The sequence below is a fragment of the Balearica regulorum genome, chromosome 4 (assembly GCF_011004875.1).
Source record: "Balearica regulorum gibbericeps isolate bBalReg1 chromosome 4, bBalReg1.pri, whole genome shotgun sequence".
NCBI lineage: Eukaryota > Metazoa > Chordata > Aves > Gruiformes > Gruidae > Balearica > Balearica regulorum.
In genome coordinates, this window is record NC_046187.1 from 2,725,325 (window position 1) to 2,752,412 (window position 27,088).

Here is a 27,088-nt window from a genome sequence, read left to right on the forward strand (position 1 = left end):
CACGGCAACGGCAAACCCACTTCCGGTGTGGGGCGTGACGCCGGCGGCGCGGGGGCTGCCGGGTAAGCGGCATGGCCCAATAGGCGTGGAGCGGCGGTGCTCGGCCTGCGCCTCGCGCTCCGGCGTGCGGGTGAGCGGCGCGCGGCGGCGGGGGGGGGGAGGTCGGGGCCGTGAGGGGAGAGGGGACCCGCGGCCGGGCCCGGCTCCTCACGGAGGGGCGGTCAGCCCCCAGCCCGCCCGGCGTGGGGACAGGCGCTGGGCAAGGCGGGAGGGTTCCGGCCTTCGAGGGGGAACCGGAGGGGCGGCTTCCCCAGGCCCCTGTCCACCCTCGGAGCTTCGCCCGGTCCCGCTCCGCCGCGGACGTCGGTAAAGGGGGGGCAGCGAGGGGGGGGCACCCTCGGGTTCCATCCCCGGCGGGGGTTTCCGAGCGGTCGCCTTGCTGCTGAAGTTTCCCCTGGTGTCGGTGACTCGAAAGTTCCGTGTTAACGGCGGGTGCCTCCGAGCCCGGCGCTGGGGCTCGGCCGGGGGGTTCCCCGGCGCCCCTCCAAACGTGCGGATGGGGGGCTGCTTCAGAGACCGAGTTCTCTACCCTCAGGTACTTCTTTGGGGTGGAGGTGGCGTGCTGACCCTTTAAATCCCCGGGCGTGTCACTGTCTTAAAAGTCCACGCACGGGAGGAGAAGGATGCGAAGAAGGAATGAACAACTTCGTAAACGGATGGCTCTGCTCTTAAATACCCCGTTCACTCTAATACCTATTTCTTGCCTTTTTCCTCCTACTTCTCGTAACAGAATTATGGATCCAAGCTTATTGAGAGAGCGAGAGCTATTCAAAAAGCGTGCCCTCTCCACCCCAGCAGTAGAAAAACGTCCAGCGCCATCTTCTGACTCCTCCTCTTCAAAAAAGAAGAAAGCAAAGGTAGAGCAAGGCGCTTCCTCGAGCTCAAAACAAAACGCAGGTTGGTGGAAGTCTCCTGTTTGACAGCTGTTGGCTATTTCCCCCTGTCTGTCTCTCAGCTGTGGTTTGATAGTATGAGTCAGTCTATCTGTGAACTTTGTTGGTGGCTGCTGTCATTCTTTCTCTTAAATTGTTGCTTTTTGCTAAGAAATTCACTCGTGCAACGGGAAGAAACACGCTTGCTACCGCATATAGGCATCCAGCCTCATCCTGTAACCTGTTTGCTGTGGCTCGGGTGGAGGAATCGCTGCTGCCAAAACGTTATTTTATATGAAGCTGACCTTTATTTTATGGGGTTTGGCGCTTGCCGGACCTATAGGACAAGCCGTCACCGTGGTCTCGTTCTTTTTCTGGCAAGAAAGCGTCTAAAACTTAATTGTATTAAACTTTAAGTCGTTGGCTATCCATCTGTGAGATGGATTTTGCTACTGATGTCTTGTCTGGTTAGCGTGTTGTGATTTGTTTTACCTTGGAGCTAATCTTTGTTCGTGCACACCAGGGCTTCTGTCTGTCTTGGTCAGGAGTTTCGCCATTTCCCTGATATCTCTCGATATGAAATAAGCAGTTAACAAAGCAGCACCAAAACAGCGTGAGCAAATGAAAAGTGCGGCACCTGGGGCAGCACGGAGAGGATTTGTGCGCACGCCGCGCGCTGCGTTCGCTTTCGCTGTGCGAGACGCGTAACTTGGGAGCCCTTTTCAGTTCTCCGAAAGCCCTTACCGCTCTCCCATGCACTCTAAAGGTCAAATCAAATGTCAGGAGTTACTAAAACACAAAATATCCTGTTATGCAACTCGTTGCGTGCTCACGTTTTGAAGACCATGCGTGGCTCTCTTCTAAACTCCAAAGGAAATAATAGAGCTAAAAACAACAGAGGAAAACATCAAGGAGGAGGGGAGGAGTGGAGCATCTTCTGTCTGAGAGGAAGAGTAGGGAGTTTGGCATCTCCAGCTTCTCAGGGTGCCAAAAAAAGTTTTTGGCCAGACATTTTAAAATAAATCGAGGGAGGCCAGGTTTCCATCGGTCCCTTGGCCTACATAAAGGCAAAAATCTCTCTAAATAAAATTCTACGTGGAATATCCTAAACTGCAAATGCTGAGGCAGAGCGGTTTGCTGGGAAAGAGGGATGGGGAGGCGGGACGAGGGCGGGGGATTCAAACGTGAGTCTGATCTGGAGGATTCGAGTAGATACGTGGCCAAGCGGCACAGCAGATAAAGAAAGTGTAATTTCTTTTCTGTGCTTTTCTGGACTCGGTATTTAAGTGCTTTTGCAGCTGTCAAACGATTAACTTACGCAACTAGGAATGCGTGGCTGTGAGGAAAGAAGCTTTATCTTTTTTGCTGCTGGCTTTGTTCCAGACGGTATCGGAAAGGTTTCAGGGTTCCTATAACATTTCATGCAGAACGAGTTTGGCCTCCTTTCGTTTCCTCCTGGAGAGCGTTTACTAACTACTGCAGAAGCAGCAAGGATGGAAGGAAAATAACGGAGACCGAGCGGACCAACTGTCTCCCTCTCGTTCTTAGGAACTGGCTCAGAACAAACGTTCGGGCTGGCAAGCGACTGAACGGGTTAAGCGGCCACCAGCAGCACACGTTGCCCTGTGATGCTGCAGAGCGAGAGTCCTTTGCCTCAAAATCTCCTTTTTATTTGAATCGCCACATTGTTAGGTGCCTGTCAGGATATGGTGGGTCTTGGGGAGATGGATTACAACCCGATGTTGAAGAATCCCTGTCCCACCCCCTCTAAGAAATGAAAATTAAGATGATCGGTCCTAGTTTTGTTGTGTAGTGACCCTAAAGTACGTTAAGGACAATAAGTGAAGTCGCAGTGATTGCGTGTTGGCATTGGGTGTGTAGTGCCTGCGGGTTCTCCCTCCTTCTGCGCTTCTGTGACTCGGAGAACCTGCCCTCGTCGCTTTTTTTGCGGAGGAGAGGCATTGAGATCGTGCTAATCTTCAAACGACTGCGTAGCTAAATCTGGCCTGCGCGCGAAGATTTGTTGTAAGCTTTCCGGTGAGAATAGTTATTGCTATAGTTATTTGAAATTACTGTGCAAACAAGTTATTTGAACAAATTCAAAACTGCCTTGTTTACTCATTTAGAACAGTAACTGGAAAATAAATGAAATAGATTGTATCTGTTTATTTCTTTTTATTAACGAATAGTAAGTTGTGGCTGAGGTCTTAGTCTTTATCTTAAGACCTTTGTCCTGATGGTCTTAGCCACCAGTAATCGAGAGCTGAAATCTCCAGGAGCTGTTTTCACGACTTAGTCTACACGTGGGAAAGAATCGTCCTGAGGCTCTAGGGCTGCGCGAGGGGAGATCTTTGTCTTCCGTTCCTTCTGCAGACACCCAGCCCCACTTACAGATCTGTGAAATAAGTCGCTGGAACGAGTCCCGAGATTTTTTCGTTGCGTGTGCTTCTCAGGAAGGCATAAGAACACGAAGCCAGCGTAGCAGAGGCTAGCCGCGTTACTCCCTGCGCGCTGCCTTCTTGTGTGCAGCGGCGGTGAGCGTTTTGTAGGAACGCTGCAAGTGGAAAGCTGTCCTATTGCCGTTCGGAGTGTTTGCTTTCAGGAAGGAGGCATGTTAATTAATTCGGTGTGTCCCGATGGCTAGTCTTGCCTCTCTTGAGCAGGACACCGGTCTTTCAGGGCTGACGCTGTCAAATACAGCAGACAGTAACGAGACATCTACCCGGCGTCCCTGACTGTGGAAGGCATTATCGTCGCTAACGTTATCTTTGTCACGTGTCTTGGTGTGAATCCTAAGTTGTCTTGTACCTGGGGCGTCAGCTTCCAATAATTGTGCTTATAGTTTGATTTTTGTAGCTAAAAGGATTCTCTGCACGTGGGTCTGGTACTGGTGAAACTTCACCGTAACGAGCGCGTCCGAGATGAATGGTTGCAGCGGTAGTTGTGTCGTTTTGTGACTGCAGAAGGGAAATTGCTTCTCCAGGTGAATCGCTGGACTGGCTGTGCTGGTTAGTAGTGGCCTGGGTATCTTGGACTCCGTCTCACCAGCCAGGAGGAGCATGAGTCAAATTAGCAAGTCTTTCATTGTGTCCAGATCTTCTGGAGCTTAGGCTTACTGAATCTGATGGAGGGAGTTTATATATTTTTTAAAAAAAAAAAAAAAAGTAATTCTAGATACTGATCATAGCACAAAGGTATCGCTGACACAGATACACTGCGAGATCACTGCGGTAACTTGTCCGTTTGGCCCGCTAGGTGGGTTTTGTTTCCCTAATGACAGGAATATTAATTTGGGGTTTGTATAGTTAAATATCGTGTCCCACATGTAGCTTCGGTCTGGGATGTTTCTCGCTGGCCTGCTTCTCTATGGGTTCGGGGGCGTGAAAGACTTACCGGCCGCTACTGATGGCCACGCTGTTGGACAGCGTTACTACAGTTGTAATTTGTAACTGTAAAACTGCTATGGTTTTAAAAACTACCGACGCAACGCAGCTCCGGAAGAAAAATAATCTGGTGAGCTAGAGGTCTGAGTGTTAACGCGGTCCGTTTGCGAGAAAGGTGTGAGCTCTCTGGGGTGCATCGGCAGGCGGATGACGCAAGCTGACGTTCTCTTGTGCAAAATGAAGTCACTTCTCGCTGTGCGTCCACCCTGCCGTCTCTAGCGCGAGGCTTCTCCTGGCGTGGCCTCCTTCTCCTTTGCGAAGCACGTCGACGCCTGAAAGCTGCGTGCACGCTGGGCAAAATGACTGTCATAGGCCTGGGAGTTCTGCGACCCGTCTGCTTGCGTTCCTTGGCAAGAACTCGGTCAGTTCCAGTTCGGCTTTGAAAAGTTAAGATAGGGATGGTCTATCCAGTGTGTCTGGTTCCCTGTAGTGTTGTGGATATCATAGAGGCAACAGCCTCGGAGTGGGAAAATGTCCCTGTTTCTTCTAGACCGTAGTACCGCTATGGTATGCTTTTGTGGAAATAGATACTCTTAAGGTAGTGCTTTAGTCACCTGTCGACACCCCGACGTTGTTAAATAGGTTGAGTATGAAGTAAGGGGAGAGCAGTTCTCTGGAACTGGAGAAGAGGAGGGAGAAAGGGTCAAATTGTACCACAGGAGGTTAGAAAAGACCGTTTTAGGGATACATCTCGTGTTGGCTTACTTTTCCTCCCACCGCCCTCTCTTCTAAAAGGCGAGAACCCGTAATAAGAAGAGGTGCAGAAGGCAAGAATTCGCACAAGCCTCTCCTGTCTGGTGGGATCTCTCGCCATTCCGCCCTCCTCCCTCGTATCTTTTTTCTCACCCCTCGTATGTCTTTCCTGCCTCTGTGTGGTTGACCTCAGTGAGAGGACACTGCTGCGTCTTTGAGCTATGTACGATCAGCTTGTTGAGCATTTTTATGAAGGTTTTCTCCGGTTAAGCAACGCGGTTTTATGCACGCTAGGCAACGGTTGTTCGTTCAGGTAGACAAAGATCTATGCTAGTCACTCAATATAAACAACAAAAGTTCATTTAAACCCAAAAATCTTTTCTTCGCCCGTAACATTGCAACAGATCATCCTTCTGCTAAGCACTCGGAAAGCCTTTCCCAATTATTCAAGTTCACATCCAGAGATAAAATGATAACTGCGATTATCTTTAAGTCCAAAAGAAAACAAAGTATGTGACTTGCTCGTTCGTAAGGTACAAGAGGCTTCGTTCAAGGCGTTAAAGGTTCTTCCGGTGCCGATGCTCAGTCCTTCCTACACCACCTCCGTTTCGCGCTTTCTGAAGCTGTTCATCATTGCTCTGACAGGATTGGGTTCGTTCTCCAAGTCTTTCACAGTTTTGTTTTTCACACAGCAGCAGCAGTCTAGCAGTTCATAGAGGAAAGCCAACACCACCAGCGAAACTACAGTAAAGATGAATATGATCAGAATAATAAAGCAGGCGGTGTTCCAGTTATCATGGAACGGGTAAATTTTCTGCACTTGAAAGCCCAGATAGTGGGAAATGGATGTAGTCTCGTTCCAGTGAGTGGTGTTGAGGCTTGCCATTCTTGAAGAGTTGTCTTAGCGCGTTCCCTGTCACGGATTTGGGAGCTGAAACAGAAAAGCAAAGCTGTTGAGGACTCTCTTGATCAAGAACATGCTGTGATTTCTTTATCCCAAACTGTGAGAACTTAAGCTCAGACTAAGTGCTCGCACCTCCTACAAACACGGATTGTTTCGTACTCCTCTTTGCTCACTAAAGTATCAGACTCCAAATGCACGAGTTTGTGATTTGTCTGGAACTGTTTATTTCAGTGATGACTGGTCCATGCGTGCATCGTGTAGCGTAAGTTATCCCGGAATGAGAGAGCTTTACTGCTTTATTTCAAGTACGTGCAAAGATAAAAAGGTTACAAATATAATTTTCAAGATATACAGCGGATTCAACGGCCTGTCTATCATTAGTCTTGAGGTTGGTAGAATCATAGATAGAATTATAGAATCCTTTAGGTTGGAAAAGACCTTTAAGATCATCGTGTCCAACCGTTAACCTAGCTCTGCCGAGTCCAACCGCTAAACCGTGTCCCTAAACGCCATGTGTCTGCGTCTTGTAAACGCTTCCAGGGATGATGGCTCCACCGGTTCCCTGGGCAGTTCCAATGCTTGACAACCCTTTCTGTGAAGACGTTTTTCCTCATATCCAATCTAAACCTCCCTGGCGCAACTTGAGGCCGTTTCCTCCTGTCCTATCGCTTGTTACTTGGGAGAAGAGACCGACCCCCACCTTGCATGGTACTTGCAGGGTGTGAAAGCCCTCAGCGCTTTTTTGGCATTCTTAGAAAACCAAGAGATCCGTGTACCACCCTCCCATACCTGGGTGATTAGAAGAACGTTAACGTCATTGGAGTTTGTTTGTTTGTTTGTTTGGGCTTCTTTTTCTCTTCTATTTGGGAGAAAGAAAGAAGTGGCTCTTCAGTCTTAACTATTTAGAGGATGTTTCCAAAGAATGGAACTGAACTTTTGGTCTTTCTTCTAGTACAAAATAACAATCCTGGTTCCTTAAAACTCATTATTTTAGAATCGCCTGTTAGCACAGACTCATTAACCCTGCAAAACTCTTTAGACTTGAGAAGGCCAGATTTCCTGAGGTGTTCGTTCCCCTGCTGTTGAGTACAAGTTTGTGCTCGAGAAATCCAACCGTGTCATTCAGCTGCCCGATCGGCACCGAGCGCCTTTGGAAACCTCGGCCCGTTTGTGGTGCCGTGGTCATTTAGGATAGATAACAAGGAAAACCCAACCCCCTCTGAGGAGTTCTGATTTCTTATTTTCAACTGTGTTCTCTGCTTCACTGCTAGGAAAGGAAGGTCGTCTTTGGTCCAATGCTGTCTGTTTGCACCCGGCAGAAGACGAGACCGCTTTGTGGTGCGGGGGAGAGATAAAACAAGTAGTTGGCTTCAGCAAATCAGCCTTTGGCGCGAATGGCATCGCTGTCGAGATGTGCTGTTTTGGAAAGGCCGTTGCTCAAAAGTGTGAAAGTAGGCTGTGCCTCAGTAATTTCTGTAGTGTATCTAGAACAAAAAAGCAGTTTTGTCTGTCTCTGAATTTCTCCGTGAATTACGGATAAGCAGGCGGATGAGATCTTTGGCAATAACGTCTTTACAGTTACGCGTCTCTTTTTTCCCCCCGGTTTCCTTTTTTCCCTGGCTTCGTCTCCCAAAACTGAGGGAACTTACGGTACTTTTGGTATAAAGTCTAATGTAATAAAAAAACGTTCTGGGGTGCCCCAGAAAACATGGGATTATGGAAAGGGAAGAGACAAGACGGTAACTTTGTGGAAACCTGGAGCCTTATTTTCATGCCTCATTGAAAGACTTTTTTGCTTTGAACGTGAAGCAAAAAGTGAAAACCTAGCCACGTTCATTACAAAACGGTCCTGGCTATCCGTGTTTAGTTTCATTTCATTCAGTAATCAAAACTACACAACAAAGAGGTAACGCTGGTTTGTTCGTTAAACCGTGCTCACGGGTAATGCTTTAATGAACCTTGCGTACTCCAGAAATAATTCTGCAATCGACCTGTTTAGACAGTGAAAACTACAAAATGCCTGAATAAATGGGAAGTGGCAAAGGCAAAGCGTGATGGCGTTTACTAAAGCAGATTACTTAAAGCGGTCTAAGCGCCTCTCCTTATTTGTGTGTCATCATTTAAAAAAAGGATATTGTGAAGACCGGGATGATGCAGCAAAGCCAGCTTGCGATTTACGTCTTTTTTTTGTTGTTGTTCAAATATTATATGTTTTGTTCTTTATCGTTCTGTCTGTAATGGATTTAAAGTGAAACAGAACGGCTTTGTTGTTGGGAAGGTACCTGCCATTAGCATTTGATACAGACATTTATTGGAGCGGTTGCAGTAACTGACTGTTTCCTTTGTTAAATCTGTAACTGAATACACGAATTTGTAATTGGATACACAAAACGTGACTGAGATGGATAGAATTAAACTGGATTTTTGTTGTGTTTTGCTGGGTGGTTTTTTTTTTTCCTTAAAGTTTACAGAGCAAATCCAAGCTAAAAATACTCCTGAGTTGGGTCCTGGCTTTGAGAGCGTGGCTTGGTTTGGTCACGGTCTAGGAAGGAAACTCAGCTCATCTGTTTTATGGGGCTAAAAGTCAGGCGGGTTTTTGAAGGGGAGGTCTGAAGACTTGGTTGAAAATCTGTGACACAGAGAGAGAGAGGGCTGAATGAAAGGATTTGGAGTCCCCTTTGAGGGGTAGTTAAAGCAAGCAAGATTTAAATGTCTATTTTAAACGGCAAGAGAATATCCTCGGGAAAGGAGAGGAGGTTTGTTTTAAACTTTTTAAACAGTTTTCCAAGACTGAGGATTTTGTCGGAGTCTGTTACATGTAAGTTTGTTCGCTCTGTAAACGCCAGGCACAAAAATTAACTGTTTCTGCTGATATGAAATATAGTATTTTGGTCCTTGTGATCACAATTAGTCAAAAGAGATGAAGATTTGGGGCCGCTGGAGAGGCTGGTCACATTTACGTTGCGTAGCCGGGACCCTTTGCCAGCACAGCTCTCGGCCAAGGCGGTCGCTCGGCTCCCGAGAGGAGGGGAGCATCTAGGGCACGGCACGGCTCCCCAGGCCCGATTCCCTGCCGCTCGGCTGCCGGCGCAGTGCAGCAGCCGGCCCCTTCCCGCTCCGCAGCCACCATTAGGGCAGGGGTTTGCACAGCGTAAGAGAAGCTCGTCTTTACGCGGGGAGGTGGAATTTAATGCCCCTGCCAGAGGCGGTTCGTGTTTCTCGAGGAGGATGATGATCTCCTTAGATTTGAAGGAGGTGAGGCAGATAAATGTCAGCTACTCGTTGCTGTAATTATTAAAATACGAGGCTGAAGTAGCCGTTGCCGAGCCTTCGGAATTAACACAGCACTAATAAGGTTAGCGTCTTTGAAAGCTGTCAAAAATGGTCCCGTTTCATGCGGTTTTCCTTATTTTGTAATGGCACAATTAAAATTCATATTGTAAGCCGGTTCAGATTTGAATGCAATTCAGCTATTATGTGTATCCAAAATGCAATGAGTTAAATATTTAATGAATTGGCTTCTGAAATGTCTGTATTAGGTTTTAATTTAAAAGTGTCGTGGTCTTTAGACGCTGCAGAGGAGCAGCTTTATTTGAAATCGTATTCACGGAGCAGAGGGAAATGACTGGCAAAAAATGATTTCAATGCAGTGCTGAGGAAGTCCGGTTTAAGAAACCACTGAATAGACATCTTGGGCTAAGAGCATTTACAGATCTCAGGTGGCTTCTAACCTGTTTCTATTGTATTGATCGCTGCTCCGGTATTTACAAGGATAATAATGTACGACGGGATTTTCTTCCTACCCTAATGTACCAAATTTCTCGAACGGCCTTCTAGCGTAACCGCGAACGCAGGCAGCCTAATTGACACGGTTTACGGCATACGCTCTTGGGAGATATATTTCTTAAATTTCAGGTTTAGCTGTCTTTGTTGTAAGGAAAATCCTTTCACTATCATTGCTCTAAAAACACATAGAATGAATTAGAAGGAACGTGAGGCTGCAGGAAACAAGCTACCTCCCCAGTAAGCATGAAATCCATTTTGTTTACTGAATCTTGGCTCGGTGTGTTAGCTTTTCTGTAAGATGGAGCGGTCATCAATTTCCCATTAGTGCACAGATGGTGAAAGTGCTCGTCTGATAGCGCGAGACAAGCTCCTCTGCGTTCGGCGGCATAAAATCCCGCTAAACCTCGAGAAAAATCGTTCTGATTCTAAGCAGCTTTTTACAGGCTTGCAGGTTACAGGCATATTTTCTTTCAGTAATCACGATAAACCTAAGACAACGTTAGAAAATGATACACACCTACCTCTTGTCTGAAAGGATGCTGAAAGAGCGCTGTTCTGGTCCCTTTTTTTAATGCAGCCTATGGCAGAGCTAAGATGGAGCTTTCCTACCATTGGCCAGAGCGCGATGCTGCTGACAACTTCCTTTATGCTCATTTGCATCAAACCCTCAACCCCAGGAGTAAATCATTCATAAATTTGACTCTTTCTGTCTCGTCTAAGAACCGAACCCCTTCCCGCCCTCGTTTTCGGGATGCTCTTTGTGCGCGATGAGCTTGTTAGCGGAGAAGCACGACGGTGGCCGTGACCTCGCTTTGCTCTGCGCTGGAAAGCGGCCGGTCAAACCGTGACGTTTGAAGTGTTAATATCTGCAGATTTCCAGCTTTGCCGCGTGCTTAGATTTACTTGGCTACAGCCTGCTGCAGTTCATGACGGGCAGATTAAACGAGATAATCTCCTTGATTCAATTGACAGAACAAATACATGACAAGTCGTCTTAACTATTTGTTCTACCTCTGAATTTATTTTGGTCACTTTAGACCTCTTGTGCCACTTAACGATTTTTTCTTTTTTTTTTTAAATTATTTATAAAATGTCCTGCATAGACATTCATTTTTAACGATAAAAGAGAACCCTGTAGAGGGAATTCCCTATAGGCGGTATTTTCAGGGGGAGCTGGCTTTTGTTTTTCTCCCTTTTTCCAGCTTATTGTAGTAACCAGAATAAAATGTTCTTCTGTAGCTGGAGCTATACTGATTCTTCTACGTTAATTTTAGAATTCTCGTGCTGTGTAAAGCCTCTAATACGATGTCATGTAATAGCTTTACAATTACCAGTTGCCGAGTAGTAAATTTGACGTTTGTTCCTTCGGCATTATGGTTTTTACTATGCTGTCGCCGGTTTCCGCGAAGTCTTGCCAGTAATTGTTGAAAGTGGTTTTGTTGGAAATTTGACTACTCCCCAAATTCCCAGTTTGTAGTTGCCTTTTATCGTGACTTTACAGCTGACTAGAAATAGGTCGAAGTGCAGTGGGACGGACATGAAAAAAATTCACCTGAAGCATAGTGACTATGGAAACTTAATTTGGAGTTTCCGATGAAGAACTTGGCACAGGCATCTCAATTTAAATGCAGTGAACGCAGCAGACCTTCTCTAAGCCCGCCGCTTGCTCGGTGGAGGCGACGGGTCTCTGTCAAACATCTTGGATTCATTTTCTACAATATGATGATCCTTTTTTTTTTTCTTTCTTTTTTCTTTCTTTTTCTGCCCCTGAGCCCTTCCACTCCCCCTTATCACCACTCTCATCTTTATCCTCCAGCTTCCCAGCAGAGCAAAGATTTTGCTCAGCACCTCTGCTCAGTACCCGCTGCAACCTCACCCTCAGTTAATAAACTAACTTTAATTGTTCTTTTCTCTCCCTCGACTGATTTTTCCGCAGAAATAATAGGAGCTCGGTATCTCTGAGATACCTACTGTCCTGTCAAATGTGATTACAAACCACCAGCGGATTAGAAAATTCCCGTGGTGACAAAAAGGAAATACTCTTTTTCTGCAATAGATGAAATTCTGAAAAGCTGTTACCATTAAGTTTGAGCAACGTTATGCTGGTAATGGGCCTGTGGCTTTTGATAGTGGTTTGTGGATATTTCTGTTTAACGTGCTGTGCTAATAGCTCGAGTTAATAAAACAGTCATTAGCAACCTTGCAAGAATTTTTGAAACAAGCTTTACACAGTACTAAACCTCACGATGCCTTAAGACAGAACCAGACTTGACAGCAGAGGGGATTCTGAGTTGTTGTTCCGGTGGTGCAATGCACCAAGTTGAATTGTTTTGAATTTATGGGGGTTTTAAAAATAAATCCTCCACCAGAGCTACTTTAAAAACAAACAAATGAAAAAGCCCAGCACCACAAGCGCAGCCTTCCTTTACCTGGCGTTGAATACCTTTTGGGAATAAATGAAACTTTCAGCTCCTATCTCAGCAGCGCGAAGCTATCAGTAGAGCTAATCGTTGGGCAAAAATGCAGCGCATTATTTCAGCGTGAATTAATAAATCTTAAACGATGGCGATACGTTAAGCCACAGAATTAAGCACGTACTCTTATGGTAGTAACGCTGCAGTTGCTTGCTGTTTTCTTAAAGGTCGAGTCTCGATAACTTTATATTCACGGAGCTCCGCTCAGAAGTGCTCCGGAGCCTGTCGACAGGTAACTCTGTGGGTCTGGATCAACACGTGTGGAGTCCTCCGGGGGTGACCGCTCCTGCTGCGCGCGTTTCTCTTCACAGCTGTAATCCTGAAAGCTTTTGGAAGGAGAGTGAGAAAGAGATGGAGTGCGGAGCCGACAGGGTGTTGTTGAAAGCGTCGTTTAATTGTTTGTTTTCTCCTTTCGTAGATCACAGCAATGGATCATTTAACTTGAAGGCGCTTTCGGGAGGCTCTGGCTACAAGTTTGGAGTCCTTGCTAAAATAGTGAATTATATGAAGGTACGGTGTTTTGATGTAAAGGTTTTGAAACACTTTAGTTATTTATTCTCCTGTGGCAGCTGAAAGATGCTGAGTATTTCAAACTCTAAAATTCTTTTACCGCGAGAGTGAGAATGTCAAGAAACGGCAATGCTGTCAGTAAACCAAGCGGTCAGCGTATCGTTACTGAAATCCTCGTTATTCCGGGTCGCTTTAAAACCAGGACAAGGTTTTTTATTTGCAGTAGAAAGAGGAGTTGCAAGATGCTTTCAGCTTTTAGGATTCATGAGCTATTTATCAAAATAACCTGTAACTTGGTGCTTGACAGATGACTCTGTCATCGCTCTCAGCTGGTACTAGTTTTTTTCGTCATAGTGTCAAAAACCCCAAATTGAAACTCATACGCTATGTGTACTGTGTCCTGGTTTTGCAAAAGTTGTTTTGGCGTCACACTGTATCAATTTTAGTTACTTTATGGCGATTAGGTCGCTGAATAAAATACGTACAGAACTCTAATAGATCTTATTTACTTTTACAGACTCGGCACCAGCGTGGTGATACGCATCCCTTAACCCTAGAAGAGATTTTGGATGAAACGCAGCATTTAGATATTGGACTCAAACAGAAACAATGGTTAATGAGCGAGGTAAAGGAAACACACGCTTAGATTTTAATTAGAGATCAAAGGATTATGATAAATCTGATTTCTACGTGTATATTTAATTACAAACTCTACAATTATATAATCCCTCCTTTTAGAAACTACGCTGATTTCACGTGTGTCTCTGTCTTGTACCTCCTGCTGTTGAGGTAACTGTGGAATGAAACCTATTCTGACATTTTTTTAAGGATCTCTTAGAATTATTACACAGTGAGTGTATTTTATGTCATGTGAATTAATTCAGTGCTCATTTTATATAAACAAGCTGTTTATTTTAAGAAAAAAAATTCAAGCGGAGAGCTCTTCCAATATCGAGGATGTTAAATTAACTAAACGGAAGGAACAAGGCACAAAAATTCATAGGCTTACAGTGCTTTGTTACTTACTGAAGTGAGGAATTCCAATGTGAAATTTATGTCTGAAATTGGGGGGTAATAGATCTGCAAATTCCACTGCTGGAGTTCATCAGTCTCAGTCTAGGCGCTACCTTGCGTTCTTACAGAGATCCACTCTAACTTGCCACCGTATTCGTCTTCATGCTTAATTGATCTGAATGTCTTCATGGAATTTCAAGATTAATAAATCAGCAAAATACCGTATTTGGTACTTATACTTGATTGGCTTACCTGGTTTTGCTCAGATCATATTTTAAATCCTCGCAACAGAGTAGTAAAGTCTGTTGAGGCACGGGGAAAAGAATCTCTGCATAGTAAAAATTGGGATGTTTTTAGTTAATACAGCCCGTAGCGTTCCTTTGCTGCCAGTACTAATATTCTGGGGTGCAGAAACCTCCGGTCTGGCTGCGTTGGTTGTGATGGAAGCTTGGCTTTGCTGAAGCCTTTCAAAAGGTTGTTTCCGTAATGAACCAGAATATCAAGATGGAATGAAAAGCTCCTCCCAAGAAGTGCGTACAAAATGATCACTGAATTGTTATGGGATGAGCAAAGGCGAACGAATAAATACCCTGCAGCGCCAAAGTTGGTTACTTTCTCTATTACAGGTGTTTTCTCCCTCCTTTCTTCTTTCTGTGTCTCTTCTCTTTCTCCTTTCAGGGTCAGGCTGGCATCTGCAGAAGAAACTAAGTAGAGTTGCCCTCTGTTACAGGTGAACTTCCATTGTGGTACAGGCTGCACAGGAAATCTGATTCGGAGCATATCTTAAATCATTTCAATTGTCCGTGAACTTCTGGTCAGCTTCGCTCTGAAGCTGGCGTCATAAGTAAAATCTTACTGTGAAGGAGGTCCGCTCTTCTCAATTTCTTCTACAGCTGCTGGTGCCAATTGACAGCAGTTGGGGAAGACTGACTCCTGTTTTGTTCATCCCACGTTAATGCCTTTCACATTCCTAGCATCCGTACACCCGAGCTTGATACGCCGAGTTGTGCGTTTGCGTTTTATATTCAGCCAGAGTACGCTTCTTTTTGCGTTCCCTCTTCTATTTTCATTCCTTTTTCAAAAAGGAACATCTGCGGCTTTCTGCCATAAGAGGCTTTGTGGACCTCTGAGCCCGAAGGTGTTAAGTGAATGATGTCGAGCCTCCTTTGGCGCTTTGCGCTTTATGTTGTGGCGAATTACGCCTAGGCTGGTGGATCTCGGATCCAAGGATCTCAAATCTGTTTCAAACTCAAACTGGCAGCTGTGACGTGCTCTAGCTGCTCAAAAGCACACCAGAAAAAAAGTACTAGCGTGTGCTCTTTTTCAAGGTTTAAAATTTATGTCCCTATTACAGGCTCTAGTCAACAATCCGAAAATAGAAGTTGTAGATGGGAAGTATGCTTTCAAACCCAAGTACAACTTGAAAGATAAAAAGGCTCTGCTCAGGCTCTTGGACAAGCATGACCAGCGAGGGCTGGGAGGAATCCTTTTAGAAGATATTGAGGAAGGGCTACCCAACGCGCAGAAAGCCATAAAGGTGAGTAGCGCGTGTCTGTGATTCAGCGAACCCGTTCCGGTTACCTCCTCGAAGGGGAGGTAGAGGCTAAGGGAGAATTTTCTCATGACTTGTTTCTGTTCTTTTGTTAACTCACGAGCTATTTCGGAAGATCTAATGGTGTCGCTTTCTCTGTATTTCTTCCTTCGCTCTCAGATTTGGCCTGATGTCTCAGCGCAGCTGTCAAAGCTCTTTCTCGCAAAAGACTCTTGATCTCCCGCATTCCAGCTGTAGGCATTTAGTTCTGCTTTTGTACCTTGATCTCAGTCCGCCGTATCTCATATTTGATTTATTAGCGCGCTTATCGTAAGCGTCCGCTTTGGATGCTTTTCATTACTAGCTACTTTGCTGCTTCTCTAGTTTGTTGTGCACGAGATCTGGGTCTGTCGTTCAACTTGGAATCCTTATTCTTGGAAACGAAGCGATTTTGAGTTGTTCTTTTGCATTTGTTTTCGAGGCTTTAGGGGACCAGATCATCTTTGTTAATCGCCCCGATAAGAAGAAAATTCTTTTCTACAATGACAAGAGCTGTCAGTTTACTGTAGATGAAGGTAGGTGTTTGTTTCCATATATTTCCGTGATAGTTGATTTGAGTTCATCTTAAGCACCTGTATCTATAAGCAGTCTTCAGGTATAGCAGTCTTATAAGGTGGTGATGAAATATTAGGGATATCCAGATGCTAGGAGAAGGGTTTGTGTTAAGACGAAGCTATAGCGAGACTGGCGAGTGAGCTCAGGCGTAATATTCTCTGTTTTATAGTGGACACATTGGAACGTGGCGCCAGGAATTCAACAATTCTCTTCAAGTGTAGCGGCACAGAGGAGACTGAGAATCACCTGACGGTGCCTAAATTGGCATCTAACATTTTGCTGTGTGAAGGGCAGCCAAAAAAAGCCCAAAATAATGGCTTCTGGGTGCAAGTTTGTTGTTTTCTTTCCAGTTTATTAATCGTGTGCCTTTTATTGGCGAATGTGATGAGAAGCCACAAACGGAACGGGAGGAGGAGGAAGCCGACAGGGAGGAGATGTGAGCAAAAGTCCCGAGAAGGGTTAGTTTACAACTGGGAGGAGAGCGCAGATGTGGCGTAGTGCTGCTGCCTAGAGCTTGGAGTGGCTTTGGGACTTTGGAAGTTCAGCGTGTGTTTTCTGTTTAACAAATAGCGGTAAAATCCTCTGGTGCCATGTGCCTGTTTACGCACAGAAATTAATTATACAAATCAGGGTGTGTTCCAATAATGACATTTATGCTGACGTCAGATGCCTGTCAGTACGGAAAGGAGAAGGCAATCTGTGTGAAAAGATCTTGCTTTAAATGACTCAACAACACTGAACGCTTTCTGTTGTTAACACGTTGTTCTTGTAACGTGCCACATAAAGCCATCTTATCATACAATGTCACGTTATGGTTTAAAACAAAAGGGAAGAGTTTTGATAGAAACTTGAACTGCTCTCCTTAGGACAAAGCATAAAGCTCTTTTTTTCTTGGACTAGCTCAGAGAGACTCTTTAACTGGAAATGTGTATCATTAACTTGGTATGGACCACGCTTGTACTCTCAGTAATAATAGCTTTCTTCCACAGAGATAATTAAGTAGATGTGACGTCTACAGCATTTAAAAATATAAAAAGTGCTTCAAAATACTGAAGTGAATCTCTTTAAACCGTAATTTCTGTCACTTCTTGATAGTGACAGTCGGAACTTTATGTGAAATGCAGAATTATAAGCCTTTAGTGTGAATTTCTAACCTCCCAAGTCCTCTGAGTTTACCATTAACACCGTCATCCTGTTCAGAGAGTGTCTTTTCAGTCCATCGGCCTACGGCTGTTAGGGATCCGAACGCGGCCAAAACATTTAGAAATCAGTGCTGTTGCAGTAACTGTTAAGACAAAGCTTTTAAGTTTTTAGCAGCTACTGGTTGTGTTACAGTCAGGATCGCTGATCATTTCTTCTTGTGCAATTTTTTCCAGATAACTGGCACCCAACCATCCTAAAAGAGTTATCAGAGGGAGGTCGCTACCCTGTTGCTCTTAGTTTGTGATAACTCCAGCGTTAACTGTGAAATTTAATAAAAGAGCCCATTTTATTAAGACGTAGCAAGAGACACCTGCCAACTCTTCATCAGGTAGCCAGTATAAATCCAAGGCTCTTCATATACAATACATTATATTTTAGCATACCCAGCACTGATCTGTGTTTAGGAACGCTCAGTGCAGGCTGTTGCTATGAAAGGGGGGGAAGAGTTGAAAAAAAAAACCCTTTAAAACACCTTGAAACAAAATGTTTAAGCCTTTCGGCTTAATTTCCCGATGAAGGCAGGCATTTAAGCCTGCAGCGGCTGTAGTGAAGGGGCCGTTAGTGTGCTGTGTGTGTGCAGTTCAAGGTGGCTTTGCTTTCTTTCATCCGCAGGTGGCAGCATGTTCCCATCTGATCAGAAAGCGATGATTTTTCTTCCCCCCCCCCCCTATTCCTGCTGGTTTTGGTTTTTCTTTTCATGCAGACGATGATGCTTTGTTCTGAGAGGGCGTAAGAATACTTTCTCTTTTGTGAATTTTGTGATCTGCTTGCCTATGCCACGACTCTTAAAACATCCCTGGGTGGGTTCACTTACTTATTGCAGCTGGAACGGGTCCTTTTTTCCAACTGTTGTTATCCTGTGGTGAAGAAAACCCATCCTTCCGGAGCGTTTTGCTTTACGATTCTTTCCAGAGCACCAGAAGCATGTCTCTTAGGGAGTCATCGGCAGAATTGTCTGCGTACGGGATGAGTTATGACACGTTTCTACGTTAGCAGTGCTATTTCAGCTCGTTATCTCCGGCAACGTTAAAACAGTTCTTAGAAGACTGCAAAATAAGCCTTGAAGTGTTGTCAGACTCTTTGATCTAGCAGCCGATGACAGTTCAAAATATGTTTCTAGTTTCATGTTTATCCTTAGAAATGAAGGCTCTGCGCTCCTCAGCGCATGAGTCTGCCGTATGACACTCGCTCTCCGGTTTCGAACGTGTGTGAGCTGGGATTAAAACCCTCTAAAAGTTAGGCGTCCTCTCCCATCGCTGTCTGAGCTCCATCGGTAGTCAGTAGAGAAAGAGGAGCAGCCGGGGCAGTTTGGACCTTGCTGTCTAAAGTAGGGGGAGGAACTGCCTTCTGGTAGTGCCTATCTCTGCCCTGACTATGGTTATTTTGATAGCAGAACAAGCTTTTGAAAATAAACCCCAATGAACTGCAGCAGTAGTGCAGTACCTATATATCGTGATCTCAAGGGTACCGGAGAAGGTTTTTGCAGTAAGGAATGGCTTTTGTTTTTCCTCTTATGCGATTAGCCAAGAAGGGTTCAGATTGCATGTGTTCCTTCTTGACTTCCTGACTAATTAATCTTCTGTCAGTAGTGTGTAGCTGAAAGCGTTTATAAAAGCCGGGCTAGATTTCAGGTGCTTCAGCCAAGGAAAGCGCTGCCTTTTTTGTGCTGGGGTTAAGCGCTTTGCATGTGAACCAAGCTTTCACCCCGTGCCGGCTGACTGCTGACAGGCCAGTTTCACTGCTTAACTGTTAGAGATGGTATCTGTCACATCTGAAGGCAATATAGGAAGTATTTTCATGCCTAAAAATTTGGATACTTCATTATACATGTTTTTAATAGTCTTCCTAGGCACCTTCGGAGAAATTTAAAGAATGGTCAAAGCCTCTTAAATTTAAAAGCATAAAAATTGCTTGGGATCAGTGATGACATGCAGCTCTGGCTTTGAATTCCAAGATGGGCCAAGGGCAGCACCGACTTAATATCAGGCACTTTTTCCTTCTGGTATGGATCTAGTACCGCGCTCCCTGGGACTGTTACGAAGCAGGATTCCATCTTCCCCGCTTTTCAGTTGTTTATTCCTTTCCTCCCTGTTAGTGTCTGTTCTTGTCCTGTGCTCAGGTTCTGGCTCAGCTCAGTGAAGATTTTTAAGCTGTTTTTAATCTCCGGCAGATTTTATTACCGGCGTGATAGAGCAGTTTATCTCCAGAAGCCATCTCAACTGTTTTACAAGAGCAGGTGAGGCAGTCAGAAGTGCGGGATGAGCTGCACCAAAGTCGCTGTGCAGCCATTTACCCATTACTTTGTTCTCCAAATGTAAGCCTTTATAGAAAAGGGAGCGTGTTAGAGTAAAATCACTCGGGGAACGTCAGCGCAAATTGGTTTTGTATATGAGGCACCCCGTGACGAAGCATAGTTGAGGTAACTGTGCATCCTTACCCCTTGGGTATTTCGGAGAGAGAAGCTGTTTGCAAAATCTTTGTTATGCTGCCTCTGCTTTGCTGTGTGTTGGTTACTGCTGGTCAAAGCTCATTGTTTTAAGTGTGTGCGTGCAGACATCGTGATGCTGGAGACGTTAGCAGGCATCGAAACTGGCCTTTTGATGAGCTCGTGATCTCATTCCCTCCTCTCATTACGTGAAAGAGCAGAAGTTAGCTATCTGGAGGAGCAAGGGAGCAGCCCGTGAGTAGTGTTCCTTCTGTCAAGCTTCTGAGTTAAAATATTTTAGTGATCAAATTGCCAGATATTGTATACAGGATTTGTTCATTGTCCAGGCAAGACACCAAGCACCTGCCCTCGGGTACTGGGATCACAACTTTCTGCTGCTTCTGGGGGAAATCTGCAGCATTGGCATCAGGACTTAAAAGCCCCGCTGAAAACGTGTGTGTCTCCTCGCGGGTTCACAGCACCTGCGTTGCTTTGGCCAGAAACTCTTTGGAAAGTTCTCCCCAGGGGATTTTTTTCTGGGTTCCGTCTTGTCACGGCAGCCTAAGCGGCTGGAGAAACTGTCATCTTGTCTGAATGCAGCCCGCTGCGGTCAGGTGAAGCCTTACCGTCTTGGCTGCTGGACTTTTTTTTTCCCCTTCTGTAGCTATTATATGCTTGTTCTGGCTGATCTATCAAATAGTTTAGTGGCTCTCATAGAAGAGTCTCTCACCTTCGCGCGCTCTGATGGTGTACAGGTCGCCTAGCTGTTGACAGGACATGGAGAAGGAAAATGGGATGCGCTCCGTAATTGTAACGGTTACGTGCGCCGCAGGAATGCGTGCATCTGAACCTGTGCTCCGTGCCTGGCTGAAGCAGACCAGCGTGTGGCGAGCTTTCTGCTCCAGCAATCTCCTTCCCGCTCCGCACACCAGTACCGAGCTCCCTGCACCCTGTCCACGGAGCAAATGAAGACGTTGTTTAAAAAAAAAAAAAAAAAAAAGGATACGGTATATTGAAGCCATCTCTAGGAACTGCTTTCTGTCGTCGTCGTCCGCTCTTCAGACACGTCAGGGCATCACAGCTTTTTTCTTTCTTTCTGTCTTCTCCCCTCCCCAGAGACAGGCCAGCCTGCTGCATCCTCCTGCCTGGCCGTAAGCGTGGACACTACTCCAGGGCTGGTGGAGGACAGGAACCGGGTCGCTGCGTGCCCTTTCCTCCTCCCTGGCCCCTCTCATGAACTGCTTTTTACAACTGGTGACCCCCTTTGTTTCTTGGAGCCACAGCAAAGGCCAGGGTGACAGTATTTCACATTCTCCTCAAAGAAGTTGGAGAAATCTCTCTCTCTCTTGGGTCAAGGGTATGAATTTTGAGGTGCGGAAATACCACAGCTACAAACGCGGACGGTCGTTTATTCAGAGCTGCAGTTATTGGCGGCTTTTCCCATAGGCTCTCGTATTTCAGAGAGGATGTCACAATAATTCAGATAGCGTATTCCCAAGGTCTAAGCTTTCACTAGCTGATAGGGGCATAGTCCTTGGAGACTTGTGAATAAATCTGACAGGTAATGTGGAAATGGTTCAGTGCCAGCCAGCCAGCTGCTCTCTTTCTTCGGTTCTTGCATTTAGCTCAGTGTCTGGTGTTACACCGAATCGGTTTTGTGATGAGATGATAGATGTATCTCCTTTTCCCTTTAGATGGTACCCTAAACGCAGACAGCTAGTATGCCCAGCCGTCTGGAGGGTGGCAGCTCTGTATGCTTCTCCAGCTTTTATTTTATGCTTTTAGTTCTGAACCAAGCCTTTAACACAGAGTATTTCCATGGCGGGGGGCAGGCGGGGGCGGGCCGTGGTGGTGTGAGTCCCCCCTTTCCTAGGCAATAAGGTATTTTAATGCCCTGTGTGGAGCTTCAGCATGGGAAGAAGGTTCTTTTCCAGTTACCGCAATCAAAGCAATAGTGCTGAAAGCAGCTTGATTTATGAAGGAGTTTTTAAGTGGAGCTGCAGAATACTGTATGGCGACTCTGGTGGGGCCAATTAGTGCATTAAATTACCTGTATGTAAAGTCCATTTTAGCTCTGCGGTTTTGATTCTTGGTGACTGTTACCTTCGTATTTCTTGGCCAGGTTTAAAAGGTGACTGTGAAGCTGTAATGGTGGTATAACCGCTGCATTACAAGAAATGGAAAACGCTGTGGTTAGGTATTAACTGTGATCTGCACTTTTGTGCATGTTGATCCTTGAAGAGCTGACCGTTTATTTTCTAGTGTTTAATTTTTCACTTCTGTTCCCCAGAAGAATGTAGACCGGTTTAACTTTAAGCACCCATTGTTAGCCTTTTTTTTTTTTTTTTTTTTTTTTTTGGCACTGGGGCATGTTTGTCCATATATCATGAGCTCTAATAAGGAGACACATCATCTGTGTTTGTAGCAGAACATTATAAATAAAAGGACGCTGCCACGTAAAGAATCAAGAGTTATCGAGTCTCTCATCTGCCGTCGCCTCGCGTACGCGTGCCTGTCGTGCATGTCGGAGGACTGACCTGCGGCTCTTCGTCGTCTGCGCAGGGCCGGGGGCAGCGTAGCACAACGCAACGTTAAAGTCTGTCTAACCGGGATGCGTTTGAGTCATGCATTCACGTGCAGCCTTGTCACTTTGTGTGTGAACTGCAGAAACACACGATTTGAAATAACGGTTACGGGGGAAGGGCGATACTGCGTTTGCACACCCATCGTCTGATTCATCTTTCCAAGCACCTCTGGGTCTCGGAGTCCAGCTTGGGTGTTTGGGACAGGGAGGGGGCACGGACAGAAAGGAAATGGCTTAAAGAGCACGTTCTGCGCGGTCCGGAGAATGTGACAGGACCCTTGCGCAGGCTTCTGCTGTGAAGACTTAATCTGAGTGCTCATCGCTGAGAAATTTCTCTCTTGCGTGTTCAGCTTTGATCATGACACAACCTTCTCCACCTGCCGCAGCAGGATGAGGTGAGAGATGATCTGTGATAGCAGGCACCGCAAGCTATGCCGAAAGTGTGGAATCGCACTCAAAACGGATGAGCAGATGGAGAACGTCTGACTACGGTGTCGGTCCTTGCCTTAAGTTATCTGAAAACCGCAGTCTCGGTGATCCTGCTGCGCCGTATAGCCCGTGTGAGAAACAAGCTGAGCGCTATCTCCGTGGAACCAAAAGCGGTGTTTTGACAGGATTTAGTTCTCTTCAAAAACGCTGCATTACCAAAAATGAACATTGTTGTTCTTCCCTGGCAAAATTCCTCTTTTGTTTCCTGGAAAGCTTGAACAGCCCCTTACAGTTGGCAACGGGAAGAAAAGAAAGACCTGAGACTTAAAGCACGTACTTTCATAGAAAAACAAGATACATTAGGAAGGGAGCCGGTCCAAGTGCAGGAACCAAGTCTGTTACGTACGCCTTTTGTACAGCGCCGTTTTGTTGCAGCGTGTCTGTGGCCGACCGTCACTGGAGCGTCTGATCGCCTGCTGCATAGGACAGCTTCTTAAGCATGCAGAAGTGGCGGTTGTTTTGACAACTGTATACTAAATTTATCTGGAAATAAAGGGAAAAATTTAGTCTTGCGTTGCTATGCGTGCCTCGTGTTTTATTTATAGTTTGTTAGCCAAACCTGCTGACAGGATATATCTAACTTACTGCCTGGGGAACGAAGGGAGGTAGGGTTGTACCAGCCGCTGCCTGGAGAAGGCATTCCGGAGGCTCTGCGAAACTTCACATCAGGCAGAAAGTGTGCGGGCAGATGGCAGCTGCTCTAATTAAGACTTACTGTCTCTGTCTTTTTTCCTGCTGCTGTGGCTTTTAAGGTATCTCTCTTCTTTTTAACACCAGAGGAATTTTAGTAATTTATTATCTGTGCAGCACGGTACGTATTAAATTACAGTGATAAACGAGCTTAAACCCACTGAAGTCAATGCCTTGAATCTTCAGTAAATTGGACTAAGATGACAAGTCTCCCAAGACAATTGCAGCTGAAGATGTGTAAATGAAGCTGCCATTTACGGTTAGTTACTACCCTTCACCGAGATCTTTTGAACTGAGGCTTATAAAACACGTTGACAGTCTACGCAGCTATAGAGATGCTAGGCAAAAAGAGAGATTCCGTAGCAAATTAACATTCAAATCACATTGCCCGTGGGCGCTCCCGATGCTGGAGCGCAGTTAGCACAGATGAGCATCAGCTCATCTGTTTCCATTAAGTGTTTTGCTGGTTTGTCGGTTGGGATTTGGGGGGTTTGTTGGTTTGGTTTTTTGTTTTTGGGTTTTTTTTTTGGAAGTGCATCCAGTGTTTGGTAAAGGCTGTGGTAATTGGGTGCCTGCTGGCGGCGACTGCTGCATCCGTACGGTCACAGACTGACGTGCCAGAATATTTCAGCGTTTGAAATCAAGTCTGTTTCTTTCCCTTCGTGCGGGGGCTTTGTCCAGGGTTTGTTCATTGGGATAGAAAACGAGGTTTTCTGTGGTGTTTCAGAATTTCAGAAGCTGTGGAGGAGCATTCCCGTGGATTCTATGGATGAGGAGAAAATCGAAGAGTATCTGAAACGACAGGGTATTTCTTCCATGCAAGAAACCGGACCAAAGAAAATAGTAAGAGATACAAATTACAGATCTTTCTGGGAGATTCCCTCTTCCCGACCCCGCAGTGTTAATTCCAAAACGTGTTGGTGAGCCTGTGCACAGCTGCTTTGTGTAGCTCGGGGAAGTGTGACCAATTTTAAGAAGTTGCAAAAAACAATGCTGCAGCCAGCAGTCAGTGTTTTTATAACTCGTTTGAGCCAGCGTAATCCAAGCAGCATCAAGAAGAGGGCAAATGCCAGAAATCCCTGTGAGCTCCAAAGTGGAAGCTTCTGCTTGAAGCTGCACGGTACATTAGGAGTAGAAGAATAGTTACTTTTTTGGGAGGAGGGTGGGGTTTTTTAACTTTCTCTTTTCTGCTAAATAGCTTTGAAATCCTGATGGGGGAACCATGTAATGTGCCTCCCACCACACGCACGCTGTTCTCCAAACCGGGTGCAATACGCTCCTGTTTTACTGGGAGGCCAAAATGGCTGCAGGCTCTCCGAAGTTGCTTTCTTCCTGGCTTCAAACAATATATTTTTTACATTTATTTGTACGTGATATACCACGTCTTTTCTCTTCTGCCCTTGGCTTCACGCTGTCCCTTCACGAGAGCCCTTCCACACAGGACTTGTTCCTGGTTTTTGCTAGTCCCTACACTAGATTCTTTAATGCCTGTCGTCACGTAGGCGCTCCTCGTGGATTCCTTATATGCTAAATGTGTCTTGGAGGACGTAATTGTGGCTGGAACTATGGGGCACGTACCTGCCTCTGTAGCCGCTTGGGAGCATTTGGAAACTTCACTTCTACTTTGCTGTTGTGCGTGGGATACTGAGACTGTGCTCCGTCCCCGGGGTCGTCTCCCCGCCTGGATTTTAATTGAATGCCGTTGCTTCTTGCAAAAACAGACCGGCACCTTTCCCGCCTGCCCACCCCTGGCGCAAGCAGGGCTCTTCTGCGCAGAAGCGACGACTAGCACAGCGTCACACGGCAGGTCAGATGTCGCAGCTGGAGGGCAGATCTTTTGACTACTGTTTATTTCTTCTTGTAGGCTCCTATTCAGAGGAGGAAGAAACCAGCTTCTCAGAAGAAACGTCGATTCAAGACTCACAATGACCACTTGGCCGGAGTATTAAAAGATTACTCTGATGTCGTTCCTGGCAAACAGTGACCGGTTGAATTCGGGAGCAAACAGGCATTTTTATACAGGCTTTTTGCCATTCGGGCTCGGTGTCTGCTCGCAGAAAGACTGACTGTATATAGTAATGTGATGTGTTTTCCCCCATCCCAGCAACTGCCGAGATGACACAGGTCAGTTTAAGAGCAAGTATGAACTGCTAAATTTAGAGTTTAATTTAATTAGCTGAGGGGAAATGTGTCTTTAATTAAGAGGTTCTCACTAGCTGCCTCTTGACCTAGAGTGATAAATGGTGCTCAGCGTGTAATGCAGGAGTTCCTGGTCAGTGCTTAATTCTGCTTTTACATTGCTTAATGGGCATTTACCTGGAATTACGTACAGGGGGCTTTCTAGTAGAATCGAACACAGCATTCGTTTTACCTATTTCAGGAAAACCTTTTCCTAAGATCACTGCAGGCAAGTTGCTTTCACAGTCAAATACACCCCCACGGTTTGTATGCTTCTTCCTCGCCGTGGGACTGAGCTTTCCTGAACGTGTGTGATATCTGAGGCTCCAACTCGGAAACAAACCCCTCCCAAACTCCCAGCAGGCTGCAGGATGGCAATGCGGCCGTAGCTTCCTAACGCTAAGCAGAAATCGCCCTCGGCGAGTTCTCGTCACTGTAGTGGATGCACGTGTGTTGCACAGTTCTACTCTATGGACAGGAGGGAAATAAAATGACAGTGTAATACTGAAGCAATGTTCTGGGTTTTTTTTTAAAGTAATAAACTGACAATGCTGGTTTCCAGTGTTGCTTTCTTAAAGAATGAGAGAATCAACGTCTTTTCAATGACTTACTGTTCGGGGCTAACGCTGTCATCTTTTTATCGTTCTTGGTTAGGACGGAACCACCTTAAATGAAAGCTCCCTCTAGATGCCCGATGTTCCCTGCAGTACAGACTAACGTGGAATGCGGCCAAATTTATGTCCTCTTGATAACTTATTTTTATGTACCGAACCAGAGTCAATCAATGCTGATGTTGTTTTCGTGGCGCTGCGGGAGAGGAGCTGTGCCTCTGCTCTTCTAGGGTTAGCATCAAAGATAAAATACGTGATAAAATCCCACCGACAGTAGATTGCTGCTGCGTGCACACGAGCTGTCGTCTTGCTCAATGTGACGGGGGCTGAAGCAGAGGCCGTCAGATCTGGGCACACAAACGGATGAAGAATAAGGCTTTGTTGCTGTCGCACTGAACAGGTTATGTCTGCCTGGGGAAGCACAGGAAGGAGGAATGTACTTCTGTAAAGTGTAACATTTATCCTCCTGATTTTAAAGACTGCTCTTTTGAGAAACAGACAATACTTCCAGCATTGCACGTCAGTCTTTAGAGTTGCTAAATGCCGGTAGGAGGTTTCTTCTATTATATTTTTTTTATATATATATATATAATTTTTATGCTTTTTAAATATATATATATTATATATATAAAAAAACATGCTGCTCCAGCTGGTTTTGAAACTGCTTTTCTTTCCCATATGTTCCAGGTCAGCACAAGCAATTCCTCTTGGAGCTTTTTCGTTTTCTGTTAAAGCTCTGCTTTAAAGCACCTGCGGCACGCTTGCAAAACTTCACCTCTCTTCTATCATCTTCACTCAAAAAAAGAAGAAAAAAAAAAAAAAGGTTCCTTTCCATCTGCCGCATTTTTGAGCAGATTTTTTTTAAAATATTTTTGGTGGTGGTGCTCAGACAAAAGCAGAACTCTTAGTGAGCTCTGAGTTGCCTTTCGTGCCTTTGGGGGTTTTTATGGGGTGACTTGCCAGTCGTCTTACGTAACGTTACCCTTTCTCTGTGGACCAAAGCTTG

General features: G+C 45.5%; 2 protein-coding genes across 5 annotated transcripts; one reads left to right on the forward strand and one right to left on the reverse strand.

Annotated features, from left to right (window-relative positions):
- Positions 1 to 13: 13 nt before the first annotated feature.
- Positions 14 to 26,051, forward strand: GTF2E2 (general transcription factor IIE subunit 2). 3 transcript variants are annotated; one of them, XM_075750928.1, is made up of 8 exons: positions 14 to 130; positions 791 to 957; positions 12,651 to 12,742; positions 13,260 to 13,367; positions 15,111 to 15,293; positions 15,769 to 15,862; positions 24,021 to 24,136; positions 25,158 to 26,051. In XM_075750928.1, the coding sequence occupies exons 2-8, from the start codon at positions 795 to 797 to the stop codon at positions 25,275 to 25,277; spliced, it is 876 nt and encodes a 291-aa protein (XP_075607043.1). In that variant the 5' UTR covers positions 14 to 130; positions 791 to 794; the 3' UTR covers positions 25,278 to 26,051. The 3 variants fall into 3 exon arrangements, with proteins under 3 accessions (XP_075607043.1, XP_075607045.1, XP_075607044.1); XM_075750929.1 differs by lacking the exon at positions 14 to 130 and adding an exon at positions 158 to 366; XM_075750930.1 differs by lacking the exons at positions 24,021 to 24,136; positions 25,158 to 26,051 and adding an exon at positions 17,279 to 20,530.
- Positions 3,099 to 10,400, reverse strand: SMIM18 (small integral membrane protein 18). 2 transcript variants are annotated; one of them, XM_075750703.1, is made up of 2 exons: positions 10,280 to 10,400; positions 3,099 to 5,999 (listed from the first exon to the last, which is right to left on the reverse strand). In XM_075750703.1, the coding sequence occupies exon 2, from the start codon at positions 5,952 to 5,954 to the stop codon at positions 5,661 to 5,663; it is 294 nt and encodes a 97-aa protein (XP_075606818.1). In that variant the 5' UTR covers positions 5,955 to 5,999; positions 10,280 to 10,400; the 3' UTR covers positions 3,099 to 5,660. The 2 variants fall into 2 exon arrangements, with proteins under 2 accessions (XP_075606818.1, XP_075606819.1); XM_075750704.1 differs by having other exon boundaries at positions 10,276 to 10,352.
- Positions 26,052 to 27,088: the final 1,037 nt, after the last annotated feature.

What these genes read in the sequence shown, in the direction of transcription:
- SMIM18 (XM_075750703.1), bottom strand. Translation starts at nt 5,954, where the DNA reads ATGGCAAGCCTCAACACCACTCACTGGAACGAGACTACATCCATTTCC.
- GTF2E2 (XM_075750928.1), top strand. Translation starts at nt 795, where the DNA reads ATGGATCCAAGCTTATTGAGAGAGCGAGAGCTATTCAAAAAGCGTGCC. An exon ending in AAATAGTGAATTATATGAAG is followed by an intron (nt 12,743 to 13,259) that starts GTACGGTGTTTT and finishes TTACTTTTACAG; the next exon opens with ACTCGGCACCAGCGTGGTGA. An exon ending in ACGCGCAGAAAGCCATAAAG is followed by an intron (nt 15,294 to 15,768) that starts GTGAGTAGCGCG and finishes TTTGTTTTCGAG; the next exon opens with GCTTTAGGGGACCAGATCAT.